Raw genomic sequence first — 23,191 nt, 5'->3', positions numbered from 1 at the left:
AACTGAGCTGTTAGAAGTATCGTAGTACACCTCACCTCCTTTTAACTGTACTCCTGTGTCAGAATGTATTTTACATGGGAAAAAAATAAAGAAAACAATAACTACTTTCAGAGCAGAAGTTACATTTTATCCTGAAAATGTCCCATAACCAAAGGCTACATACATGTGGAGTGTGTGTTCACATAAAATTCCATAAATTTGTTCATATACCTACATGGGACTCTTGGGAAATTTTCTTAATCTACTCTTTTGTTCTTCCAAATAGTGTTATTATGAATGGAAACAGTGTAAGAACATACTCAGTAAGGTGTGTTCACACAAGGTAAGCCATGTATCATTTGCCCCTTTGGGGGTAAAGCTGGATGAGTACAGTACCAAAGTTTGGTTTAAAACTATAAGAAATATTTGTGTGTTCATTAAAAATATATGTGCCCTATATTACAACATTACTTTTCTTGTTTTAAGAAGTGCAATCATTCAAATGTACACATTTGGGGGGAAAAAATACCATAATAAACACCTATCAGCTAAAGGCCATAATTAGAACATGACGCTAAAAAGGTTATACCTAAACGGAATAGCCTATTCACATTTTTAGAAAACAAAGGAAACTGTGGTTAGAAACTTGTTACAGTAAACAGGTAATGGAATCATCCTGATATATTCAAATCCCAGAGATAAATCTATAAGTTAGAGAAGAGAGTGGTGGTCACAAGAATATAATTGTGTAGAAGGCCTTCAAACTGCCAGTTCTTAGTTCTGGGTTCTCTCTCTTTGCCCTTCCAGAGCATTATATTCTGACTGATCACCACCACCACCACTCCCACCCCCCGCCCCCACCAAGCAATCACTAGCACTTACATCTAATTAACAATTACTTCCTTTACTCAATCTATTCTTTGCAACAACTTGGAAATACTAAAATTGTACCACTTAATTGACGTTAATCAAACATTGCTTTCTTTTATTTACTTGGAAGATAGTGAGGAAGGCAAAATATAACTAACTGAGAGTTCATTTTCTAAGGCAACTTGGGTCATGCATTGTGAAACTATACTGTCAAGTATTGGGAATGATACTTTTTAAATAAAGACATTAAACATGGAAACTCTTTACATTTCCACATATAATCGTTCTGCATGTGTATATACGTATATGTGAAAAAATACATATTTACAACATTACTGCACCACTACTTCAGAATAGACAAGAATATTCTTACCTCCAGAGTTTACTTAACAAGTAAATTCAAATACTTCTCAATAAATATGACTTTAAAGACATATTAATAGAAATAATGCTATGAAAGATAAGCCACCATGGTTGTGTTAGGTTCAGTGATTCACAGCTGCACGGTACAAGAAAATCTGTATTATATATTTTACCCAAATGTCTTATGTATAGTTACATATATTTATATATAGATACTCTGGAGCATTTAAAAGTACAGATTTGTTTTTACCATAATCAGTAACAGACTTTGGAGCACGTTGCTCTGTTTCAGTGTTTCTCTTCTTATTCTTGGATTTCCAAGCATGATACACTTTTAGTCTTCTGTGAAATTCTTCTCTGCAAGCTGCCAGGAGCTCAATATCTATGGATTGTATAGAAAAAGCACCCCCCCACCAAAAAAGGAATTAGCATCCTAATTTAGTTGTCTAACATAATTATTCTGTGGCATAAACTTATATATATTTACACATATAATAAAACACATTTTTTGTTTTTAAATAGTACAAAATCAAAAGTAAGCATATTATTGATAAAGATGAGCATTTTACAGTAATATTATCTTTTACATTTACAGAGCATTTTCTTATGCATTATTACTATACCATTTGTTCTACGTAAGAACGCTGGGCTAAATAAATAAGTCTTTTATGAGTGAACCTGAATCAGACAGGTGAAGTCACTTGTCCAAAGTCAGAGTCACTGTGCTCAAATGCAAGGTGTATTTAAATCCAACAGATTTTTTATGTTTGTAATTATGCAGACAAAGTCAGTGAGGAGGGAGAAAACATAACAAGTTCTGTACGCTTATGGCACCTGAGTTCATAGGCATAGCATCCTAAACTCAAACACTGTGATTTAAACAAGAACACAATTATGTAGAATCATATGGATATAGTATTTTACTGCTTTGTTGGAAGAAAAATAGCTTTAAAAACAAAGCACTGCATTGCCATTTTTTACTTTGCATATGTAGGTCAAGACTCTGATATATAGGTATTTAAGTATTATGAATACCATCAGAAGGGTCAGTCATTAATACAGACCAAATCATAATTTCTCTCTGTTTTCCCTCTTAGACCTATATAAGAGACAGGCAAAATGAATTTAACATAAAGTCTTTCTTTGTGAGTAAACTAGGTCACTATTTCAAGGTGAGAATAACAAAGAGAATGGTTTATGTTAATTTATATGCCAAAAAAGAAAAAAATTTGCTCCAGTCTAAGTATTTCTTTTTTACCTGTTAGCCATGGAGCTTCCCAATTTTTCATCTTCTCCATACACTTACCACAAGAAGTATTGATGGTATCACGTAGTTCTGCATATTTCCATTTACTGAGATCGTATTTCTTGGTACCAGCAGCTGCCTTGGTGGCTTGTACAGCAGGACCTCTGTAATTATTATATATTTTTACATGTTTAAAATAGAAGCACAAAGGACATGTTGACTAAAGGGGCAAGAAGGTGAATCTAAGTCTGAGAACTGGAAATAACTACTAAAAAACCATATATTTTTGTATCTTTAACAGGTGAGATTAAGAATGGTATACTACAGGGGCGCCTGGGTGGCTCTGTTAGTTAAGCATCCAACTTTGGCTCAGGTCATGATCTCACAGTTTGTGAGTTCGAGCCCCGCGTCAGGCTCTGTGCTGATAGCTCGGAGCCTGGAGCCTGCTTCGGATTCTGTGCCTTCTTCTTTCTCTGCTCCTCCCAACTTGTACTCTGTCTCTCTGTGTCTCTCAAAAAATAAATAAATGTAAAAAAATTTTTTTTGTTTAAAGAATGGTATACTACAGGATTCCTACGTAAATTAAAATCTTCCAGTGTGCCATTTAATAGCCATATTATGTTTTCAATCAGAACTTCTGATTCTAAAACTCTGGTACCACGGACCTATCCCAGACTTCAGTTTAAATATTCCAACTAATGGATAAGTGGACACTTAATGTTAAAAACTACATTTATATATATTCCTCAAAATCAGAAAGAAAATCCTCTTGATTTCCTAAAAATCATTAGAAGTACATTAATGGTTTATGAGCCATAAAGGCGCACAGTACAATCACCCACAGACTACCAGAAGCTACAGGCGCCTGGCCAAGTCCCAACAAAAGCTACTGGCTCAGAACTTCCCTGGGCATGTGGTTGATGCAGGGTCCATAGGTGAGTAGCCAAACTGCAACCCACTGCCATTAGTTGTGAAAGATGGGCTAAAAGAGCTGCTTGGAGTCTGGAAACCCTTGTGTTAAAGAACACTTAGAAAAGTTCTCTAAGGGGCGCCTGGGTGGCTCAGTCGGTTAAGTGTCCGACTTCGGCTCAGGTCATGATCTCACGGTCCGTGGGTTCGAGCCCCGTGTCGGGCTCTGGGCTGATGGCTCAGAGCCTGGAGCCTGCTTCCGATTCTGTGTCTCCCTCTCTCTGCCCCTCCCCCGTTCATGCTCTCTCTCTCTGTCTCAAAAATAAATAAACATTAAAAAAAAATTAAAAAAAAAAGTTCTCTAAGAAGATAAAACCACACCCTCATATTCAGCAAGTAATATGACAACTAGTAAATTATGGAGGCAGCCCAAGTATCCATCGATATATGAATGGACAAAGAAGATATGGTACGTACACACACACACACACACACACACACACACACACACTGGAAAATTATTCAGCCATAAAAAAGAATGAAATCTTGGCATTTGCAACAATATGGTTGGATCTAGACAGTATAATGCTAAGTGAAATAAGTCAGAGAAAGACAAATACCATACGATCTCACTCATATTTGGAACTGAAGATACAAATGAGCAAAGTGGAAAAAGAGGCAAACCAAGAAACAGACTTTTAACTACACAGAACTGATGGTTAACCGAGTGGTGGGGTGGGGGTTGGATGAAATAAGGGATGGGGATTAAAGAGTACACTTACCATGATGAAGAAAAAGAAAAATCAGTAGCCAAGACTGAGAGCAGTGAGATAAAGACTATGCCCAAGGTCCCCACACTGCTAGTAAATGGTAGCACCTGGGATTGAAACCCAGATTGCTCTGACTCTAAAAGTCCTAGTCTTAGTCCTCACTCTACCTTCTTTTATTTGCTTTATTCCTTCTACAAACATTAATGAGCACCCACTTAGGCCAACCCTTCATGCTAGGACCTGCTGACATAGACCTGTGTAAATTAAAAAAAAAATTTAATTAAAGGAAGAGATTTTGTTTTAATTCATGAGGCATAACAGAGATTTCAAAGGGCACAAATATAGTAGGAACATTGGTAAGAGGGAGGGAGGGAGGAAGGAAGGAAGAGAGAGAAAGAGAGAGAGAGAGAGAGAGAGAGAGAGAAAGAAAAAGAGGAAAAGAAAGAAAAAATATATATATATATAAAGATAAAATAAATTAAGAAATAAAATGGGATAAATTCAACTTTTTCATAGCAGTGCTACTCAGGGCTTACAACTTGTTTCTATATACATAACTTGAAATAACTATTCAGAAAAATTGGAAGCTTCTTTTCTGTTAACAATAAACATTACTTTTCAGCAAAATATGACACCTGTCACACAGCAGACACTTAGAATAAGCTATAAGTAAGATCAATGTAACAAAGGAAGAATTTAAACACATCACATTTCAAGACATAAAAAAAAGAAAGATGGCACAAATATGAAAAGAACTAAATTTTAAAGAACTAAAATATTGCTTCTCAGGTATCACACAGAAATTTCACCTTTATCATTTCCTCTTTCCACATAAGAGGAAAATATCTCCTCTTAAAGAGGGATGATCAAGGTATAATACCTGAAAATGAGGTCATATTTTCTCATTATTTTACATTCTGAAAGATAACTGCAATCTTGGCAGTCAAGACACTACCACTTAATGAGAAATGATATTTGAAAATATGTATACTTCTTCCTGAAATAAAGTAAATTATTCCTTTAATATTAAGCTTAACAATGAAATAAATAAGGCACTTTTGCCTCTTTAAAAGGCCTCTTTATTCTTTCATTGTAGAGAATAAAAAATAGCACACTTCACTCTATGTACTTAATAACTGTTAGACATGATGATTGTTAGTAACATATAAGCCTAGCTAAAGAAGAATATGTGGCCAGTTAGTTCTTCTCGCATTTTTACGGTTCAAACCTGTTTTAGATTTATTGCAGAATCTATCCTTTTCATAAGCTGTGTGACTGGCAATTTTCCATGTAGTTTTTTCTTCTTAATTGCTTTGCTCAAAAAGAGCCAGCTGCGTGTCAGCAAGGTCTATTACCCTCAGCAATAAATTAAGCTTTAACATTATTCAAATATTCTTTTTACTCTTCTATATCTCTAAGCCACCATTCAGTAAACTAACAAAAAAAAAATTCTCTTTTCTTCCTAGGTCTTCTAAGAGTCTTTTTGAGGAGAGCAGCTGAAAATTATTATGGGTTTTTGTTAATTTCTTTTGAAAAAGAGTGAATTTACATAATGTAGTTTTATAGATTGTCAGAATACCCATGAGGTGTCAATATACATAAGGCATATTTTGATGCTTAAAAAAATAACATTGAATTCAAATTATTATTGCTTAAAATATGGTTTAATATTACTACCTTTTCGTTCATATTATGTCAAACAAAAATACATCTGCTAAAAAACATATTCAGCATCCCAAATACATGAACGAAATGCATTTAAATGCTTTCCCCCATCTCTGGAATTACTAAAATAGTAAAGTAAAGGTGGAGTTTACTGCTTATTTAGGTTTGTTACAAAGACAATCATAAAAATGATATGCTAGAGTAGTAGCAAAACTGACTTCCGATTTTTAAAAATATATTAATTTTAACACTTTCAATTAACTCTGTAACTTCAAAACCGACAGTTAAAATGTTACCTGTTTATATCCTCTTATAAAGGACCAGATCCTGCTGGGAAGTCATATTCTCTGGTGGCTCAATTTTTACATCAGTGGTTTTTAAACCATGTGCTATGGTGAAAAGACTCTCACTCTCTTTCTCTACTTTCCCTTCAAGGAGGCACAGAGATTCCCACCAGGGAAGGGACAGGGGCTGTGGGGCAGCACCACCTCCATGGAGAGTTTCAAAACTTTCATTCCGTTTGAGAGGACAGGTTCCTCTACCGAGACTGAGGTGGTGAGGGCCAGTGACAAACTGGGCAGTACTACCAACAAGGAACAGTCCCATCCAAAATGCCAACCGTTTCCCCACTGAGTATCACCGATTTAGAAGAACCCTGGTTTTTAGCTTTTTCTGTTAGGGTGGCATCAGGGTGAAGTGACATTTCTTGTACAGAAAATTTGCAAGGAAGAACAGACTATTCATGTAACAGGTTCCGGCCCAAATAATGAAGAGTGATTTAAAAATGCGCCTTTGAGGTGACACTCATTTCCCCAAATTCCACTGCACTAACCTATTCAGATATTCTGACATTTCTTTCGCCATCTGTTCCCTATAAGAAAAATGACAATACAACATAGTTTTATAAAGACAACTATATAAATTACCTAAAAGATCTAAAAGTATAATTTAAAATGTATGTTTTAACAGGATTATTGATTTAACCATTCACTATCATTTTACTTTGTAAAAGTCTATAATATACTTTTCAAGATGGCATATAACCATAAAATACAGCAAAATTTTTGTTTAAATACAGTTAAAGTTGTCTGAACTCCATTTTTGCAGTAGGAACTTTCAGATAAAATCTCATGAGAGCCAGGCTTTATGTATGGAATGTAATTATCATGTTCTAAATGCACACAAGAAACTTGGCAGGATATAGATTCTACACAAGGGTTTTTACACTGGGGTTGCTTAGTAAATATTAATTAGACAAGGCATAACAGTGGTAAACCAAGCTGATCTATTTTATGGTGTCAGAGTTTAAACTTTGATATATTCTAAACTCTAAAATTCTAAATCAAAGCATGCTTTAAAAAAATAAAAGAATTCAAATGCACCAAGTGCTTGTTAAATTAAACACCAGAAGTATTCTGACTTTCCAAGGATAAACATTTCCTGAAGGCAAAACTTATTTTTCTTTTATTCCTCAGGGAAGTATAACTTTTCTCAATATTTGTTTAATTCTGTGAAATGGGAGAGATGTTTCATTGTGTTCATCAACAATTCATTAATTTCATTATTTTATTTTCCTATTTGTTTTTCTTTCTTCCTTCATAATCATTTTCTCACGGCTAATTCTATTCATCAGACTCTGGCAGCCTCAAAATCTTACACATCAACAAAAATCATAAGAAAAGAAAATGGTTATGTTTGCATCAGGGTGCAGTTTCCTGGATGCCTATCAGGAGCTCTGACCCTGATTTAAAGGAGTAAAGGACCTTTGTAATTCTTTCTTTGTAATGAACATTAGGGGCTGACAGGAGGACTATCCAAGCAAGCACAGTCAGAGAAAAAGTAATCTTTCAAAACTGATGATCAAGGATAATAAATACAAAGTAATAAACAGAAATATGTATTAAATTATATATTGAGCAATTCACTTATCAATCTGCATTTAGGCTAGTCAGAATTTTCTAACTTTCAAACTCAGCATGATTTTAATAAATATTTTTAATTCTATTATCACCCTACCTCGAGGTTTCTATCTTAGCATCCAAGAGCATCTCTGTTTCTACCATCTCTTTCTCCTAAACTTTCCTCCATTTCTTTTGCCACAGCAGGTTTTTTAAGGGAATTCATGGCCTTTCTAAGCTCGTTACCATGTGGCCTGTTGATGATATACAGATTTCTCCATATGCCCCAACACTACCCTGGATGACAATCTCTACTGATTCAGCATCTCACCTGACCCTATATTACTGCTCTAGGAGCTGCACCAAAGAGACTAGACAGCAATGGTTCCTGCACCCAGGTGCTTTTTTCCTTCTAATTTTCCCAAACTATATGCAAACAGTCACCTTACACACTGGTTGCGGGGCTTATTTAATTCCAGCTCAAACAGTAACTATAAAGCTGTTGTCCTAATGGAGGGAAATAGCACCCAGAGATGTGTTCAAAATTTTTGGTGCCCTGTGGTATCAATGCTGTGGTGAAAGTATACTGCTGGCATCTGAGGAGGTGAAGGGCCAGGGGTGCCAAATGTCCAGCACAAGGAACTGCCCGGTGTCCCATGTGACATTGGCATGTCCACCAGACAGAGGTGAAACTCACATATACACAAACATACAGGGGTTTTTTTTCCCCATGGTTTTAATATTCACAGAATTTTTCCAGAAATGCAACTACTGTATGGAAAGGAGACAACTCAACTCTGTTCAGAACTTTACAAAGTCCTGTTCAAAATTTCATGGCACCAACAGAACATTCCTTTATCAATTTGCATTTGTAGCTGTCGCATTTATGGTAATGCTATGTATGAATAAAAACATCTGGAGTATTTGATTGTCCCAGTTGTGAGCAAGCACGTTCATATTAAAATATATATAGTATATATAAAATATAAGCAAAAAATAACAAAAATTTACTCCAATGAGGAAACTATTTCTCCTGAAAAGTAACCACAACTTGTTAAAAAAAAAAAAAAGGTTGTATGACTAAATCAAATTTTGAAAAGAGAAATGACATACGGTGTCATTTTGGGTCTTGCTCCACTGCTTCTGTGAAAAATAATGTATTTTAGTTAATGTTAAAACCAATTCCAAATTGTGAAAATCTAGATTGTGCCAAATTTGTTTCAATGACTTTACTGATTAAAAAAAAAAAAGCAAAAACACTGTTACCTTTATTTAATCTGAGATCACTCAAAATTTTAATGTTTAAAATTTTCATTAAAAACGAGAAAAGCATATTAAAGGCATTCAATGAAAATTAAAGAGCAAATATATTACATCTAGATTAGAAAATTCATGGAGTGTGAAGTGTGCTTGTTTTTTTACAGAATGTGAATATTATTTCATTATTTTAGGTAATGTGAAATCATCACTTTGCATCAAGGATCATATGTGTGATTAATTGATTAAGATCATATTTTACAACATATTATGTAGAAAACAATTCTTACTTAGAAGTTACTGGATAGGAATCCAACCTGGAAAAGTAACTTGGAATTGTTTAATGCAACAGAATCCATTTGCATATATTTTTAATGCACCACAGAACCCAAGAATGACATATTCATACTATATATGAAGAACAGGATTACTTGAAGAATTCTTACTTGTAAGTTTGTCAGAAATAATTCAGTGCTAACAACGGTGAAATAAACATTCAAAAACATTTACTTGTAGCCCATGGAGTACAATGAAATTATCAAACATGGAAAATATGTATAGGACATCATCCATAATGAAGTGCTAATGCTTGTAGTGCAGAGTATAAAATAACCAGGAGGTTCTGAAGGGAAGGAGCTCATGAGGACATGAGGGTCAAGAAAAGCTTTCCTGGAAAAGAACTTAAAGGGGCATTCCAGAGGAGGGGACACCAACCCAGAAACCGTCTCACAGGAAAACTGAAACTCTTTTGCCATTCAAGTCATAACTGCTTGAATATGTCCCAATTACTTAGTAGTGGTCCCATTACATAGCTAATTCTGCTTAACATAAACCACAGGTAACTTATCACTTATGTTAAATGTCCTGAATGATCCACTCTTTCTCTGAGACCACTCACCCTTGGAAGAAGTGCACCTTTTTAAAAAAAATTTTTTTGAGTTTTTAAATTATTTTTGAGAGACAGAGAGAGAGAGAGAGAGAGAGAAAGAGAGAGAGAGAGAAAGCATGTGTGCACGAGCAGGGGAGTGGCAGAAAGAGAAGGAGAGGGAGAATCCCAAGCCGACGTGGAGCTCAAACTCACAGTGAAATCATGACCTGAGCCAAAATCAAGAGTCAGAAGCCTAACCAACAGAGCCACCCAGACACCCTAAGAAGTGCACCTTTCTGCAGATGAGAAGGAGTCCACTTATGAGCCAGTATCTTATACATATTATATGGAATGGAACTGGATATAGTTTAATGTTTTGAAGGCTTAAACATAAAGCTTGGCCATGAATACCAATACTGACTGCAATAATGAGTATTAGAAACAAACTTCAGCTGTAATGAAGCCAGCTCGGTCAACTGCAGTACCTCCTCACACACAGAGAGGGCAGCTATAGGAGCTTGGTTCATAGGAGCTTGGCCCAGCTACTACTCAGTTACACTCAAAGGCTCTCAGCCATTCCAACATAACACAGGTGCAAGGAAGAGAAGAGCAGCTGAGCTGAGTCTGCAGTTTTAAGAGCCACAGCCCGGGAAAATATTTTAATTATGGTGAAATGTTAGTAAAGAGCTCAAATACTGGACTCAAATCCAAGAGCTTAATAATTACTATAATACTTTGTGTGACAGGCCCGTTCAGTTTATGTAAATATAATATACTTTCAAATACAGTTCAGACCCCAGAGCTCTCCCAAAACTATCACTTAGTAGAAAAAGCACGAAGGTGACAACATACTCTTTTCCATCCTTTTGTTTTAGCTAAATAAAATCTAATCACTGCCTCTCCATTCCTACCAAGTTTTTCCTTTCACAAGGACATAGCGACATCTAGTGGTTGGTTGCATTTTAATTACTATTTTTCATCAACAGTACTCCGACATTCTGAAAAGCACGGTTACATAAATCTATGTGCCTCTCAATATTATACAACATATATATCTACATACGGGGGAACCCCACAAACTAGCTATGCTCTGATTTTATAAGTAAATAATCAAATTACTGAATGTTTCTACATTCTAAATTTTTTTTAATGAAAAAAAACCTTCCTGCAACTTTTAATAAGAACATCCATACTTCTCCACACTCCAATAAAATTCAGTACTTAGAGATAATTTGGAAAACTGGGGAGCCAATACATTTCAGTATCATAAATATTCCTTCTTGGAAAGGGAAATCTATTGAGAAACATGATGTGTGTGTAAAATTTTTCCTCATTGTAAATGTTAGGGTATATATTAAATAAAAATTTGTATTAGAAAAATAATAAATCCCAACCTCAAATACATTAAACTGGATTATAATATATTCACTGATTTCTGTGCCAGTATTTAATGGCAGGTACCTAGAAATTAGATGTTTACTTTTTATACAATATTCCTTGACAATTTCAGAGTAAAAGTTGAGATGTTTCATGAACTGAAGTATCAGTTTTATTTTTCAATAGTTTAACAATTTGATGCAATCATCTGTCTCATTTGCTTGGGTATAAAAGTAGATACAAGTAATTTTAAAATGATTTTACTTAAAACAGATCAGGACCTAAAGAATACGACTGCCCTGGTCCCTTCATGCTGAAATAAGCAGCAGAGATGGAAAGAAAGCAGGGTGCTACACCCCACCCCGCAGCCCAGTACCTCCGGAGCACCAGGTCAGCCTGGGCCTCGTCGCTGATGAGCTCAGCTTCGCTCTGGGCGATCCTCAGGGCCAGCTCCCGGTCGCGGCGCTCCTGCTCCAGAACCGCCTGCTGCTGAGATTCCTCTTCCCGCTGTCGGGCCAGCTGCTCCTCCACTTCAGCCTGCCAAGGGCAGAAAGCTATCTCACCAAGTTCTCTCCACATGTTTACTTGACCATTTCCATTACTACTTAAAACTGCTCCACATAATTCCTTACTACAGGATACATATTGTTTAACCAGAAGTCTCTAGAGGCTCCATTCTCTTCTATGTTACAATTAATGCTTCCTCTCTTTCCCAAATCCAAAAGAAGGTAGACGAACCACAGTTCTGCCATTCTATCACCATGAGTATCCCAAATATCACATGAGAATCCTGGGTATCACATTAATGCCAAGACCTGGACAGGTGTCAAGAATTTAAAGTGCTGGTTGTGCTCAGGATGAATTATGAAAGCCAAGACAAACAGAAACTCAAATATACGATCAACCATTCTCAGACATGGCCTTTTAAAAAATGGGGGTGGAGAGAATATCTTAATCCTAATCTACTGATACTAGTATCTACAAAGTTTTAAAATTATAATTATGTTGTAAGTGAATATTCATTGTATTGAATATTCATTGTATTTTTTGTATGTATTGTATTCATTGTATTGAATATTCATTGTATATAAAGTGTAATAACAATAACAACAAACTAGTATTTACTGAACTGCGCACTTAGGTTCTAGGTGCTTTAACAGGGGCACCTGGGTGGTTCCGTAGGTTGATTTTGGCTCAGGTCATTATCTCATGGTTTGTGAATTCAAGGCCTAAATCAGGCTCTGTGCTGGGAACGCAGAGACTGTTTGGGATTTTCCCTCTCTCCCCTCTCTCTCTCTCAAAATAAATAAACTTAAAAAAAAAATTCTTTAACGTGTGTCAACTCATTTAATGCTCACAACTATCATTTATCCCTATTCCACAAAGAAAAAACTATAGCCCATAGTCACTCATGGTGATTTGTTCAATGTCACCGTATCTATCAACGACAGAGTCTGGATTTGAACTCACTTCCCTAGTTCCAAAGTTCCTTCCCATAACCACTTCAGAAAATGCCTTTTGTCTCTGGGGTAAACCAATGACAGCTTATCTAGCAAATCAAGGTTTTGTTTTCAACTTCTTTTGTTTTATAATTTTGTAGATTCTCTTTTGATAGAAATTCAGTCTGATTATCTAATAAATACATACCTGAATACGTTTTTCATCATCTTCCCTTTTCTTTCTCTCTTCTTCTTCTTGTTTTCTCTTTGCTTCCATCTCAAGTTTCCTATGAAAAAATAGAAAACTCCTCAAAAATTTATTGAAGAAATCCATCAGAAGGCAATTTAACTATTAATAAACAAAGGTTACAAAAATAAGAACTCAAATTAACCTCTTGGCCTTATGCATTATTAGCTTTGAAAATAATAAAATCTAACTCTACTGACAGTAATTTTTCTCAAATGAACAAAAAAATACAATTATATTCTATAACCTTTAAATCTGTAGATTAACTTTGTTATAAACCCTAGTTACAACGTCCTGATCACACGTCTCCCTCTCCTGCTTCTCCAACTAAACAACTCTTAACACTTCTTCTGTCTGCCCTATGGTGGCAACCTTCCAAAAAGTTATCAGTTTTAAAACTGCAGAAAAGTAGAAGTGCCTTTTTATTGTTTATAAAATAACAACAATCCTAGCTCTAAAAAGAAGTTAAGAGATCCTCAGGTGTAAGAGTCTAACCAAAACTCAGATTATAATTAAAATTATTTTATGTTATTATTATAAAATGAACTTGTGTTTTCTATTTTAAAACTTATTCTAAAATTAGTTTTAAAATAAGAACATAATGTTTTAAAGTAAGAATATTCATTAACCAATATTAACACCAAAAATTTACTATTCTGTTAGCTTCCAATTCAAAACAGTAATATAAATTCCTTACATCCGCCTTTCCTCCTCTTCCTTTCTTCGACGTTGTTCATCTTCCTCACGTCTTTTTCTTTCTTTTTCCATTTCTTCTTGAATACGCCTCAGCCGTTCTGCTTCCTCTTCCTGCTGTTTTTTTTTCTGTAATGCGCTGAGGAGTTCCTCTGAGCTTTTAACTAGAGCATCATATTCTCTCTGTATTTGTTCCCTTGTCATCATAGTGGACTTAAGAACAAAATAATAAACACGTACTTAAAAAAATTAGCTCTTCTATTGCACAATGTGAATATACTGAATGCTACTGAATTACACATTTAAAAATGGTTATGATGGTTATGTTAAAAATGGATTGGTTAATATTACATGCTTTTACCACAAGAAAAAAATATATATATATACACACAAATACAGCAAACACTGGAAAAGTTGGTAAGCAGTAAGGCCATTATCTTTGTTATACTACTGGTAAACTAACGTTCAAAAATATTTTGTTATCTCTGCAGACAAATACTTGAGTCTATTTCCTATTAATCAAGTAATAAAATATCTAAGGGTGTACTGTAGACAAAGTAACATTACTATAGTTGAAAATTATGTTTTAAGGAATGATTTGTTAATTTTGCTTTTGTTTACTATTCTTTTTCAATAGATGTCTTTTATTTTTTTTCTATTAAGTATAATTTATTGTCAAATTGGTTTCCATACAACAACCAGTGCTCATCCCAACAGGTGCCCTCCTCAATGCACATCACCCACTTTCCCCTCCCTCCCACCCCCCATCAGCCCTCAGTTTGTTCTGAGTATTGAAGAGTCTCTTATGCTTTGCCTCCCTCCCTCTCTGTAACTTTCTTTTTCCCCTTCCCCTCCCCAATGGTCTTCTGTTAAGTTTCTCAGGATCCCCATATAAGTGAAAACATATGGCATCTGTCTTTCTCTGCCTGACTTATTTCACTTAGTATAATACCCTCCAGTTCCATCCATGTTGCTGCAAATGGCCAGATTTCATTCTTTCTCATTACCAAATAGTATTCCATTGTATATATAAACCACATCTTCTTTATCCGTTCATCAGTTGATGGACATTTAGACTCTTTCCATAATTTGGCTATTGTTGAAAGTGCTGCTATAAACGTTGGGGTACAAGTGCCCCTATGCATCAGCACTCCTGTATCCCTTGGGTAAATTCCTAGCAGGGCTATTTCTGGGTCATAGGGTAGATCTATTTTTAATTTTTTGAGAAACCTCCACACTGTTTTCCAGAGTGGCTGCACCAGTTTGCATTCCCACCAACAGTACAAGAGGGTTCCCATTTCTCCACATCCTCTCCAGCATCTATAGACTCCTGAGTTGTGCATTTTAGCCGCTCTGACCAGTGTGAGGTGGTATCTCAGTGTGGTTTTGATTTGTTTACTATTCTTTAATAAGTAAAAGGAATTGTACTAAGGGTATATTTAAGAAATTATTAAATACACCCAAAATTGTTGGATGATTTTCCTAAGTGAGCTTCCAAAAATTGCAGCTGGGTTGATGTTCATTGAGATAAAACCACATACAGAGAAACGGCTACTGACAGATTTGTAAAATCAGTTAAGTTTATCCAAAGCATTTTCATTCTTCTCTTGAGCTCCTTTCTCCATTCTCCCTCCAAGATTTGCCACTGTCTACTTAAAATATCTGCAGAAAATATGTGCTTGCTTTAAGATATTATAGCCTGCATCAATACACTGACTTATGGATAAGAAAAACATTAAGACCCTAAAATATAACAGAATAAGCTTGAAGAAACAGATGTACTATAATTAACAAGCAAGCATATAGAAAACATTTTCAATCCCTCTGGTACTTAAATAAATGAAAATCAATACAAAAAAAGAGGCCCCATTTTTTTCTCTAAAAAAACTTGGGGGAAAATTAATTGCTAAGTTTAAAACACTTAAGTAGTTCATGATATAGCCTATATAAAGATAATGTAATGACAGGGACAAGGCATATAACATAACAATAAGGGCACAAAATCAAATTGTGAGAACTTTACAAGCATATGTGCCTCTAAAAAACGCCTGGAAGGTGACTGACTATCCAACAGTGTAACAGCTGAATGTGTTACCGTCTGGGGTTAAGGGTTTTTTGGTGGTTTTCTCCACATTTTCCATAATATTACATTACTTTTATAATTTGAAAATTAGTTTCTGAAGGTAAAAAACATGAAACAAATTAAAATAATTTGCATTAATCCTCTCTCACTGATGATTACTCAAAAGCTTACCAACAGAGTATAGTATTTTAATTACTATTTGGGAGGGGGTTTTCCTAACAAAAGATGAAATTGCATAAAAACTGTCTTATTTTTTCACTATAAAAATTTTCAAACATAGAACAATACAATGGTCATCACTTGCCATCACTGAGACTCAACATGTGTAACGTTTTGTATCTTTAAAAAAAAGGACACCTTTCTATACAATTCAATATGAACCACAAAGTATATTAAATTGTTTAAAAAGTCAGTCATTTGGATCAAAATTCCATACCTTAATTTTGGCCATTAAAGCATCAATAGAAATTTCAAGGTCCTTGACCTGTTTATTCACCTCTGGTTTTCCATCTTTCAATGCATTTACTACTTCATTAAATTTATCGAGTCGTTTTTTCAGTGTGCCGACCTTAACCAGTCCATCGATGCTGTAAACATAATACTTCATCAAGGTTTAATTTCACCACTCAATGCCATGCATAGATTTTTCATCTTAATAAAATGCCAAATAAACATCTTGCTATAAATAGGGTATTTCACTTCTGTTTTCATATTGTCTAGGATTCTCTTTTTAGATCTCTTGTTGAAAGTAAAAAAGAAATAAATATGGGTGTGAATGACACTGATGCCTGTTAGTATTTTAGCCTTCTTTATTTACATGAAAAATTTCAGAATTCAAATTATAGAAGAAGTTAGAAGACTTATCTAATCACTTTGATGAGATTTAAGGATTAACAGTTATACAGGCCTCTAAGTTTAAAAAGTCTAAATAAGACTCAAATAAAAAGACTAAATAAAAAGACTAAGCAGTGAGACAATATAATTCCTATACATAATCTTGAGAATTATGGTGACAACATTAATGTTTTTAAAAACAATGCCAAAAAAATAAAAAAATAATAAAAGCAATGCCAGTCTGTCATTTATCAAGAAACTCAAGCCACTAAAATAATTAGAATAAAAGAGCTTCTTTTAGCCATTTATTTCAACCTTTTATAGTATTTTCATTTTTGTAAGCTACTTCAAATCCTTTTGTAGAATAAGGCAAGTAATTAAATAATGAAATAATTAGTTAATTAATTTCAAATACATAATATAAAATAACAGATTAATACATCTTTTTACAAAGAACACTAGTAAGGAGAAAACTCTGTAAGTATCCAAACTGCTCTTCATTGACCTTATAGCCATTTTATATTAGGGTAAATAGGTTTAATAGGGTTCTTTAGGCACTATTTTTTTTAATGTTTATTTTTATTTTTGAATGAGAGAGAGAGAGAGAGAGTGAGTGGAAGAGGGACAGAAAGAGAGGGAGACACAGAATCTGAAGCAGGCTCCAGGCTCTGATCTGTCAGCAACAGAGCCCAATGCGAGGCTCAAACTCACAAACCGCAAGATCATGACCTGAGCTGAAGTCGGACATTTAACAGACTGAGCCACCCAGATGCCCCTATATTTTTTATTTCAAATTTTTATTTAAATTCTAGTTAGTTAACATACATGGTAAAATTGGTTTCAGGTGTAGAATTCATCACTCACATATAACACCAAGTGCTCATCCTAACAAGGCACTATTCATCTTACCGAGGTTTGTGTCTCCTTTTGCAAAGCCACATTCTAATAGTTTTTTGCATTTTAATGCAGGCTTCAGCTCGATATTTTATTTTGTTTTTCACTACATATGAGAGGAAAATATAATGACAGAAAATTATTCAGTTTAAATCAGGCATATAATATTCTTAAAAACCACTCATTTCCACACAGCAATTTTCAGGAAACATGAAATCTTGACACACACATTAGACCAGACATCAAAATCGAGAAGTTTAATATTTCTGTAATTCCTTACACTTCTTAAAACAAAAAGTACATCATGTATGTGGCTAGGTTTACAAACATACTATTTCCTTATTATGTCACACTATTGCTTCCCAAACTGTCCTAGGCAATACTGGTCTATTAAATGTTAACAGGTATGTCTTGAAAGAAGGATTCACTTGTCAAATAAATTTACAAAAAGCTATATGCTATACCTCCTTCAGGAGATGCACTGTGAACATACAAAGTAAAGCCTCTGAGAGCCCTACAGTAAAGAAACCTGTTTAACTTCAGTTACCCAGAACATCTTACACTAATCTGACCTTTGAACCTTTTTTCAGAGCTTCCCTATTAACATCCTTCAAAGATTCTGTCTGGTTACCAACTTCACCACTGCAGAACACAGTCCACAAACAACTGGTATAGCATAGATAATTTACATACAATGTATTTTCCATCATAATGCAACTATAAAGCTGAAAGCCTTGAACCATAGTGACAAATGTGTCTATATTTTACTTGGAAACTATGGGAAAAAGAGCTTTTGTCATCTTTTTTTATTATAGTTGTCTTTTTATCTATATGCACAATTGTCTAACAAAAAAACCTCAATAATAATCCTTGTTTGCAGATTTCCTTTCCATTAAGTCAAAGGAATTTTATTTTTCTTTTAATAAAGTACACCTTACTGAATCCTTTTTGTGTGCCTAGCACTGGTGAGTAGGGAGAAGGGAGGGGCAGCTGTAAATTTAATCAAGTTACTGACAATAATTCTATACAATTAAATATTTGCCATAAACCCTCAGGTAACCCAAAAACATTCTGCCCCTAACCCTTGTTTTAGACACAAATAGTTACTATGACCTAGCAGACACACACGAAGTAGCAGCTCAGTCCAGTGTGTCAGAGAGAACAGGGTCTGAATGAGCAGTGGCAGGAGAAGAGGTTTGGAAAGGGAAGCTGAAACCCGGTTTCACAGGGTCTTGAAAGACATTCTAAGACTTTGCCCTACATCAAATGAAAGCCTTAATAAAAGACATTCTAAGACTTTGCCCTGTATTAAAGGAAAGCCTTAATAAAAGGCTTTAGTTTAGAGAGGAACTCTAGGAAGAGAACTCCTGGGAAGCCAAGGAAACTCGGTTTGGGAGCTACTGAAGCTAACATGTGAGTGGGGAAGTGGGGCTCCACTAAGTCCCTGGCAATAAAGAGGAAAGAATGTACAGCACTTGGAGGAAGAATCAATAGGATGTGTTCACTGGCAAGATTTCAGGGACAAAAAAGGGAGAGACACCATTACAATCTTGAAATTTCTGGTGTGTGTACCTGTGAAGCCATGCAGGTGGAAAGAGAAAAGTTCTGGCTTAAGTCTGAGAGACTGGGGGGGTCAGGTAGGGGGAGCGGGAGGAATCAAGACTGAGTTCTGTTTCTGTTTTGTTTAGGACACGGTGAAATTAATTTTCCCATAACACATTTGGATAAAGAAGATAAATATCACACATAAAAAATATTTTTTTTAAAAGTCCACAAATAATAATTTACCATGTATATAGTACACACCAAGTGTTACGTACAGCCTGAATAAGTAACGTGGTCCCTGTGGCCCGTCACTCACCACTCAGACTTTATAACATTCCACAAACCGACTCACTTCCAAAGTAATTACAGATCTTGGTATGATAGAAAACACCTACGTTTGATGACTGAGAGGGAGCACCACTGAACTTTCTTCCAGCGACTGCAGACAAGCCAGTGATTGACTCTTTTAACCAGTTCTGCTAAATGGTCAGGGTCAGACTTCATAATCTGATCAAATTCTGCAAACTAGGAAATAAAATAATTTAGCAGCAGTATCAAAAGAAAATGTGTTTGAACACAAAGACAGATACAAAATACTAGAAGTCAAAGCTAGTATCTAACTTTCTAGAAATTATCACAATCCAATAACAGACCCAAGTCTCAAGAGAGTACAGAGCAAATTCAAACATATCCAGTTGTATTTTGCTGCCTTCCTCTTCCATCAGCATCCTTTTCCGGAGGGGTAATCAGGGCTTACTCATTGCTAGTTAGCAAATTTAACAATAAAAGTAGAAAAAATCTTAAATGACAATTACAGACGACTGGCAAAAAGGTTTTACTGAGAAAAGAGTGAAATTAAGGGCTGTTTCTGAACTGGCTCATCCACATACTCTGATATCTGTATACAGCTTCTGATAAGTGAAGGTCAGCTATATAATGTCAGGTACCACTATACTGTTCTCACTCTCCCAACTTCCATCCCTATTTTGGTCAGATATAAAAATTGCTACTAAGAGACAGACAACACAAATAAAACGGCCATGAGGTTACTAAAAAATAAAATCCATTATTTCCATAATTTACCACCAAATTATAAAATGATTTCTACCCTTTATTAAATATCTCACTATAATATATTGAGGATGTCACACACCTATCAATAAATGGCTTCTTACAATCAAAATTAAGTTAAAGGTAACATAACAAGATTAAAGATCTTTGAACTCTTGCCTTGTGCTTTCAACATATGTTTCTAATTAATTTTTCTGGGGGCAAAATAAGACCAAGTGTTTTCTCAGGCTACTAATTCTAAAATTATTACTAAAGCCCTGAAATAAATGTCGAGCTTATGATAAATATGTATGATTATATAGCTAAGCCAACTATGAATATACATTTTCAATTTTTTTCTTTTATAAGAAATGGTATGGGTTCTCTGCAGTAAAAATATTCAAAATGGAAATGCATACATTGGTAATGCATTACATAGGTTTTTATCTCATGCTCAAAAATGTGAAATCAGATTTATTACTATCATTAATCTAGTCTTCAAGGCACTAGAGATATTTATTAATGACACTGCTAAGTCAAACAAATATGGTTGGCTATTATATAATAAGAGTTGTGTTTAAAATTATGAGGATGCAATTATTTACTCAATATTAATGAAGTCAGGAATGGTGAAAATGTTATGAACAGATTGTGAATAACATTTAGGTATTTGTTCTGTACACACGTTATGAAATATTCTATAACTCAGTTTTATAACCTAGTACAAGAATCTATAAATACAAAAACTATGGGTTAGCTTAAAATTATGTCACCTACAAAAGTATTTACACATTCATTCATTCTAAGATTTGAAAGAAGTTGGTACAAACCTCAGTCCTATTTCCTGTACCTTAAACATCTATTTATACTCTAATAGAACTTGTTCTTACAATGAAGACTCAAAAGTACTGTGAAATTTTTAATTATTGAAGACTGAATTAATATGTTTTAGAAAATGTTTCAACTTTTTAAAAACATAAACATTTTCTGGTTAATCCTTATTTAAGCAAAAAAATCCAATTAAACAATGCTCTGACTCCAGTACTTCCAAATGTGAAATAAAAACAGTAAAACTTATACAGAGTAGTACACATTGTAAACTTCTAACAAGTAGAGAAACTGTGTACACACACACACACACACACACATATATGCATACTATTACTGATACTCATATAATTCATGAATAGTAAGAATTACTAAACACTTCAAAACATGCCTTGACTCCAACTATCCATATTCATCATGTTAAACTTTAAAATACAAATGTACTTACCTTGCCAGGCCTAAAAAATACTTTTGTTAACCCAAACTTGTAGTCAATTTCATTCAAGCCCAAAGCTTTAAAAAGAGCCTGAAAAATAAAAGTTCAAAAGTTAAATGCCAAATAGTAGTTAGCAAGAAAGACAGTTCATAGCTAAGAAATTTCAATTTAGGCAGTATTCATACCTTGCAAAACAGTCTTGGATCTAATCTTGCAAGTTTATCTGGCATATACTTTTTATACATGTTGTAGAGTTCATGAAAGGAAGCTCGTGATGGGAAACCACCCTGCATTAAGTCCAAAACAGACACCATACCTAGATTCATAAACAAACACAAATTACTGCCAATCTCTGCACCGAAGTCCAAAAATAACTTGTGAATGATCAATTTTATAAATTAATGTTTAGAAAGGGGCAATTTATACGAATCATCAGCAAAGAACTATTACATAGGGACTATCATGTCCATACTCAATATGTACCAACTTATCCACCACCTAAAACTATTGTAGCAATTTCATCTAAAACCAGCAGGACTAATCATTTTCTAGGGCACAAACTACTAGTCTCTAGAAAGCTCAAATCTAGTTTGTATCTTTTTTCTGCTAAAAACCTATGCCACAATCAACAGTATAGGAGATAAAGGCCTGCATTAATTCACTTTCTAAGTCCTGAGGTTAATTCTTTAAAAAGATTCCTAATAGAGTCTCTAAGAAGTAGCCCCAAGTTCTCACTCAAGCTTATACAAGGCAAAAGAGAAAGAAAGGGGAGCTCAGTATTTCACTATAAAGATCCCTTTTCACTCACCTCTCAAAAAAGATAGTCTATTGGGGTAAAGAGTCTATAGGAGTATCTATTTTCAGTATAACTCTAGTACGTCTAATTTGAGCCTTGAGTCAGTGTGAAATTTTCACGTCAGAAAAGCATACGGTAGTCCGGGAAAGGTTCAACAATTGTAGATAATGCCAGGACTTTTATTTACAAAAAGGCCTGTATTTCACTCTCTGATACTTTCATATCAATGGAGATAATAAGACTATTCAACAAAGCGTTAAGACAAATGGCTAGCCATTTAGAAAACAAATGTTAACACTGGACACCGGATCCCTCCTCACTCCTTATACCAAAATAAATTCCTGGTGGTCAAAAATTTAAATTGGCAAAATGAAACTACAAAATATATATTTTTTAAATAAGTGGATTGTTATTTTAAAAATAATCTCCCAGGAAAGATATCTTTTCTAGAGAGTCAGACTGAATTTTAACCTATCAGACTGGCAAAGGTATAAAACACCAATAGTACTCAAAGTTGACCAATAGTACTCAAAGTGTAAGAAAACACACACATATACTACTGATGGGAAAGTAAACCAGTGCAACAATTTTGGATGGCAATTTGGAAATATTTATCCCCTTGACTCAGTACTTTCTACTTCTACTTCTATGAATCTATCCTACAACTTGTCACACATGTGGACAAAAATGCACATTGAGAATGCACACATGTCCACTGGATCGCTGAAATAGAAAAAAATACAGAAATAACTTAAATATCAATGAATTAAATGATATTACAACCATATGGCAGAATATGGTGTATTAATTTAAAAGAATGGGCAAAGCTTTATTTAACCAATACAAAAAATATACCCAAGACACAAAACTAAGTCATCACACCTGAGAAGACTTTTTAGTTATTATTACTGTGTACTATTTGATTTTTTCTTAGAGTCAACTATATAACTATTATAATTTTTAATACTAATTAACGAAGCACATAAAGGCAATCATTCCTAAGGAAAGAAATCTCTAAAACTAAATCTAGTTAGTTCTAGGCTCTGCTCAAGAAGTAAAGATTTGGCTAGTATTGTTACAATTCTTGCCCATGTATATCAAATAAACAAGTACCCTTGGGAACGTACACATGTGCCACCTCTGA

General features: G+C 34.6%; 1 protein-coding gene across 8 annotated transcripts in view; it reads right to left on the bottom strand.

Annotated features, from left to right (window-relative positions):
• MYO6 (myosin VI) overlaps window positions 1–23,191 on the bottom strand; it is a 144,920-nt gene that overhangs the window by 6,000 nt on the left and 115,729 nt on the right. For 4 of the 8 annotated variants that reach the window (XM_023254148.2, XM_023254147.2, XM_023254152.2 and 1 more), the window contains 13 exons: window positions 21,437–21,567; window positions 21,264–21,341; window positions 19,333–19,462; window positions 17,408–17,498; window positions 16,101–16,251; window positions 13,586–13,794; window positions 12,850–12,928; window positions 11,579–11,739; window positions 9,248–9,274; window positions 8,814–8,843; window positions 6,635–6,673; window positions 2,519–2,622; window positions 1,463–1,594 (listed from right to left, as the gene is read on the bottom strand). In XM_023254148.2, coding sequence (XP_023109916.1) covers window positions 1,463–1,594; window positions 2,519–2,622; window positions 6,635–6,673; window positions 8,814–8,843; window positions 9,248–9,274; window positions 11,579–11,739; window positions 12,850–12,928; window positions 13,586–13,794; window positions 16,101–16,251; window positions 17,408–17,498; window positions 19,333–19,462; window positions 21,264–21,341; window positions 21,437–21,567 — 1,362 coding nt within the window. The remainder of the gene's footprint in view (window positions 1–1,462; window positions 1,595–2,518; window positions 2,623–6,634; window positions 6,674–8,813; window positions 8,844–9,247; window positions 9,275–11,578; window positions 11,740–12,849; window positions 12,929–13,585; window positions 13,795–16,100; window positions 16,252–17,407; window positions 17,499–19,332; window positions 19,463–21,263; window positions 21,342–21,436; window positions 21,568–23,191) is intronic. The other 4 variants (XM_023254149.2, XM_023254150.2, XM_023254151.2 and 1 more) reach the window with 2 other exon arrangements.

Source organism: Felis catus, chromosome B2 (genome assembly GCF_018350175.1).
Source record: "Felis catus isolate Fca126 chromosome B2, F.catus_Fca126_mat1.0, whole genome shotgun sequence".
Taxonomy (NCBI): Eukaryota; Metazoa; Chordata; class Mammalia; order Carnivora; family Felidae; genus Felis; species Felis catus.
This window is presented reverse-complemented; position numbering and strand designations above follow the sequence as displayed.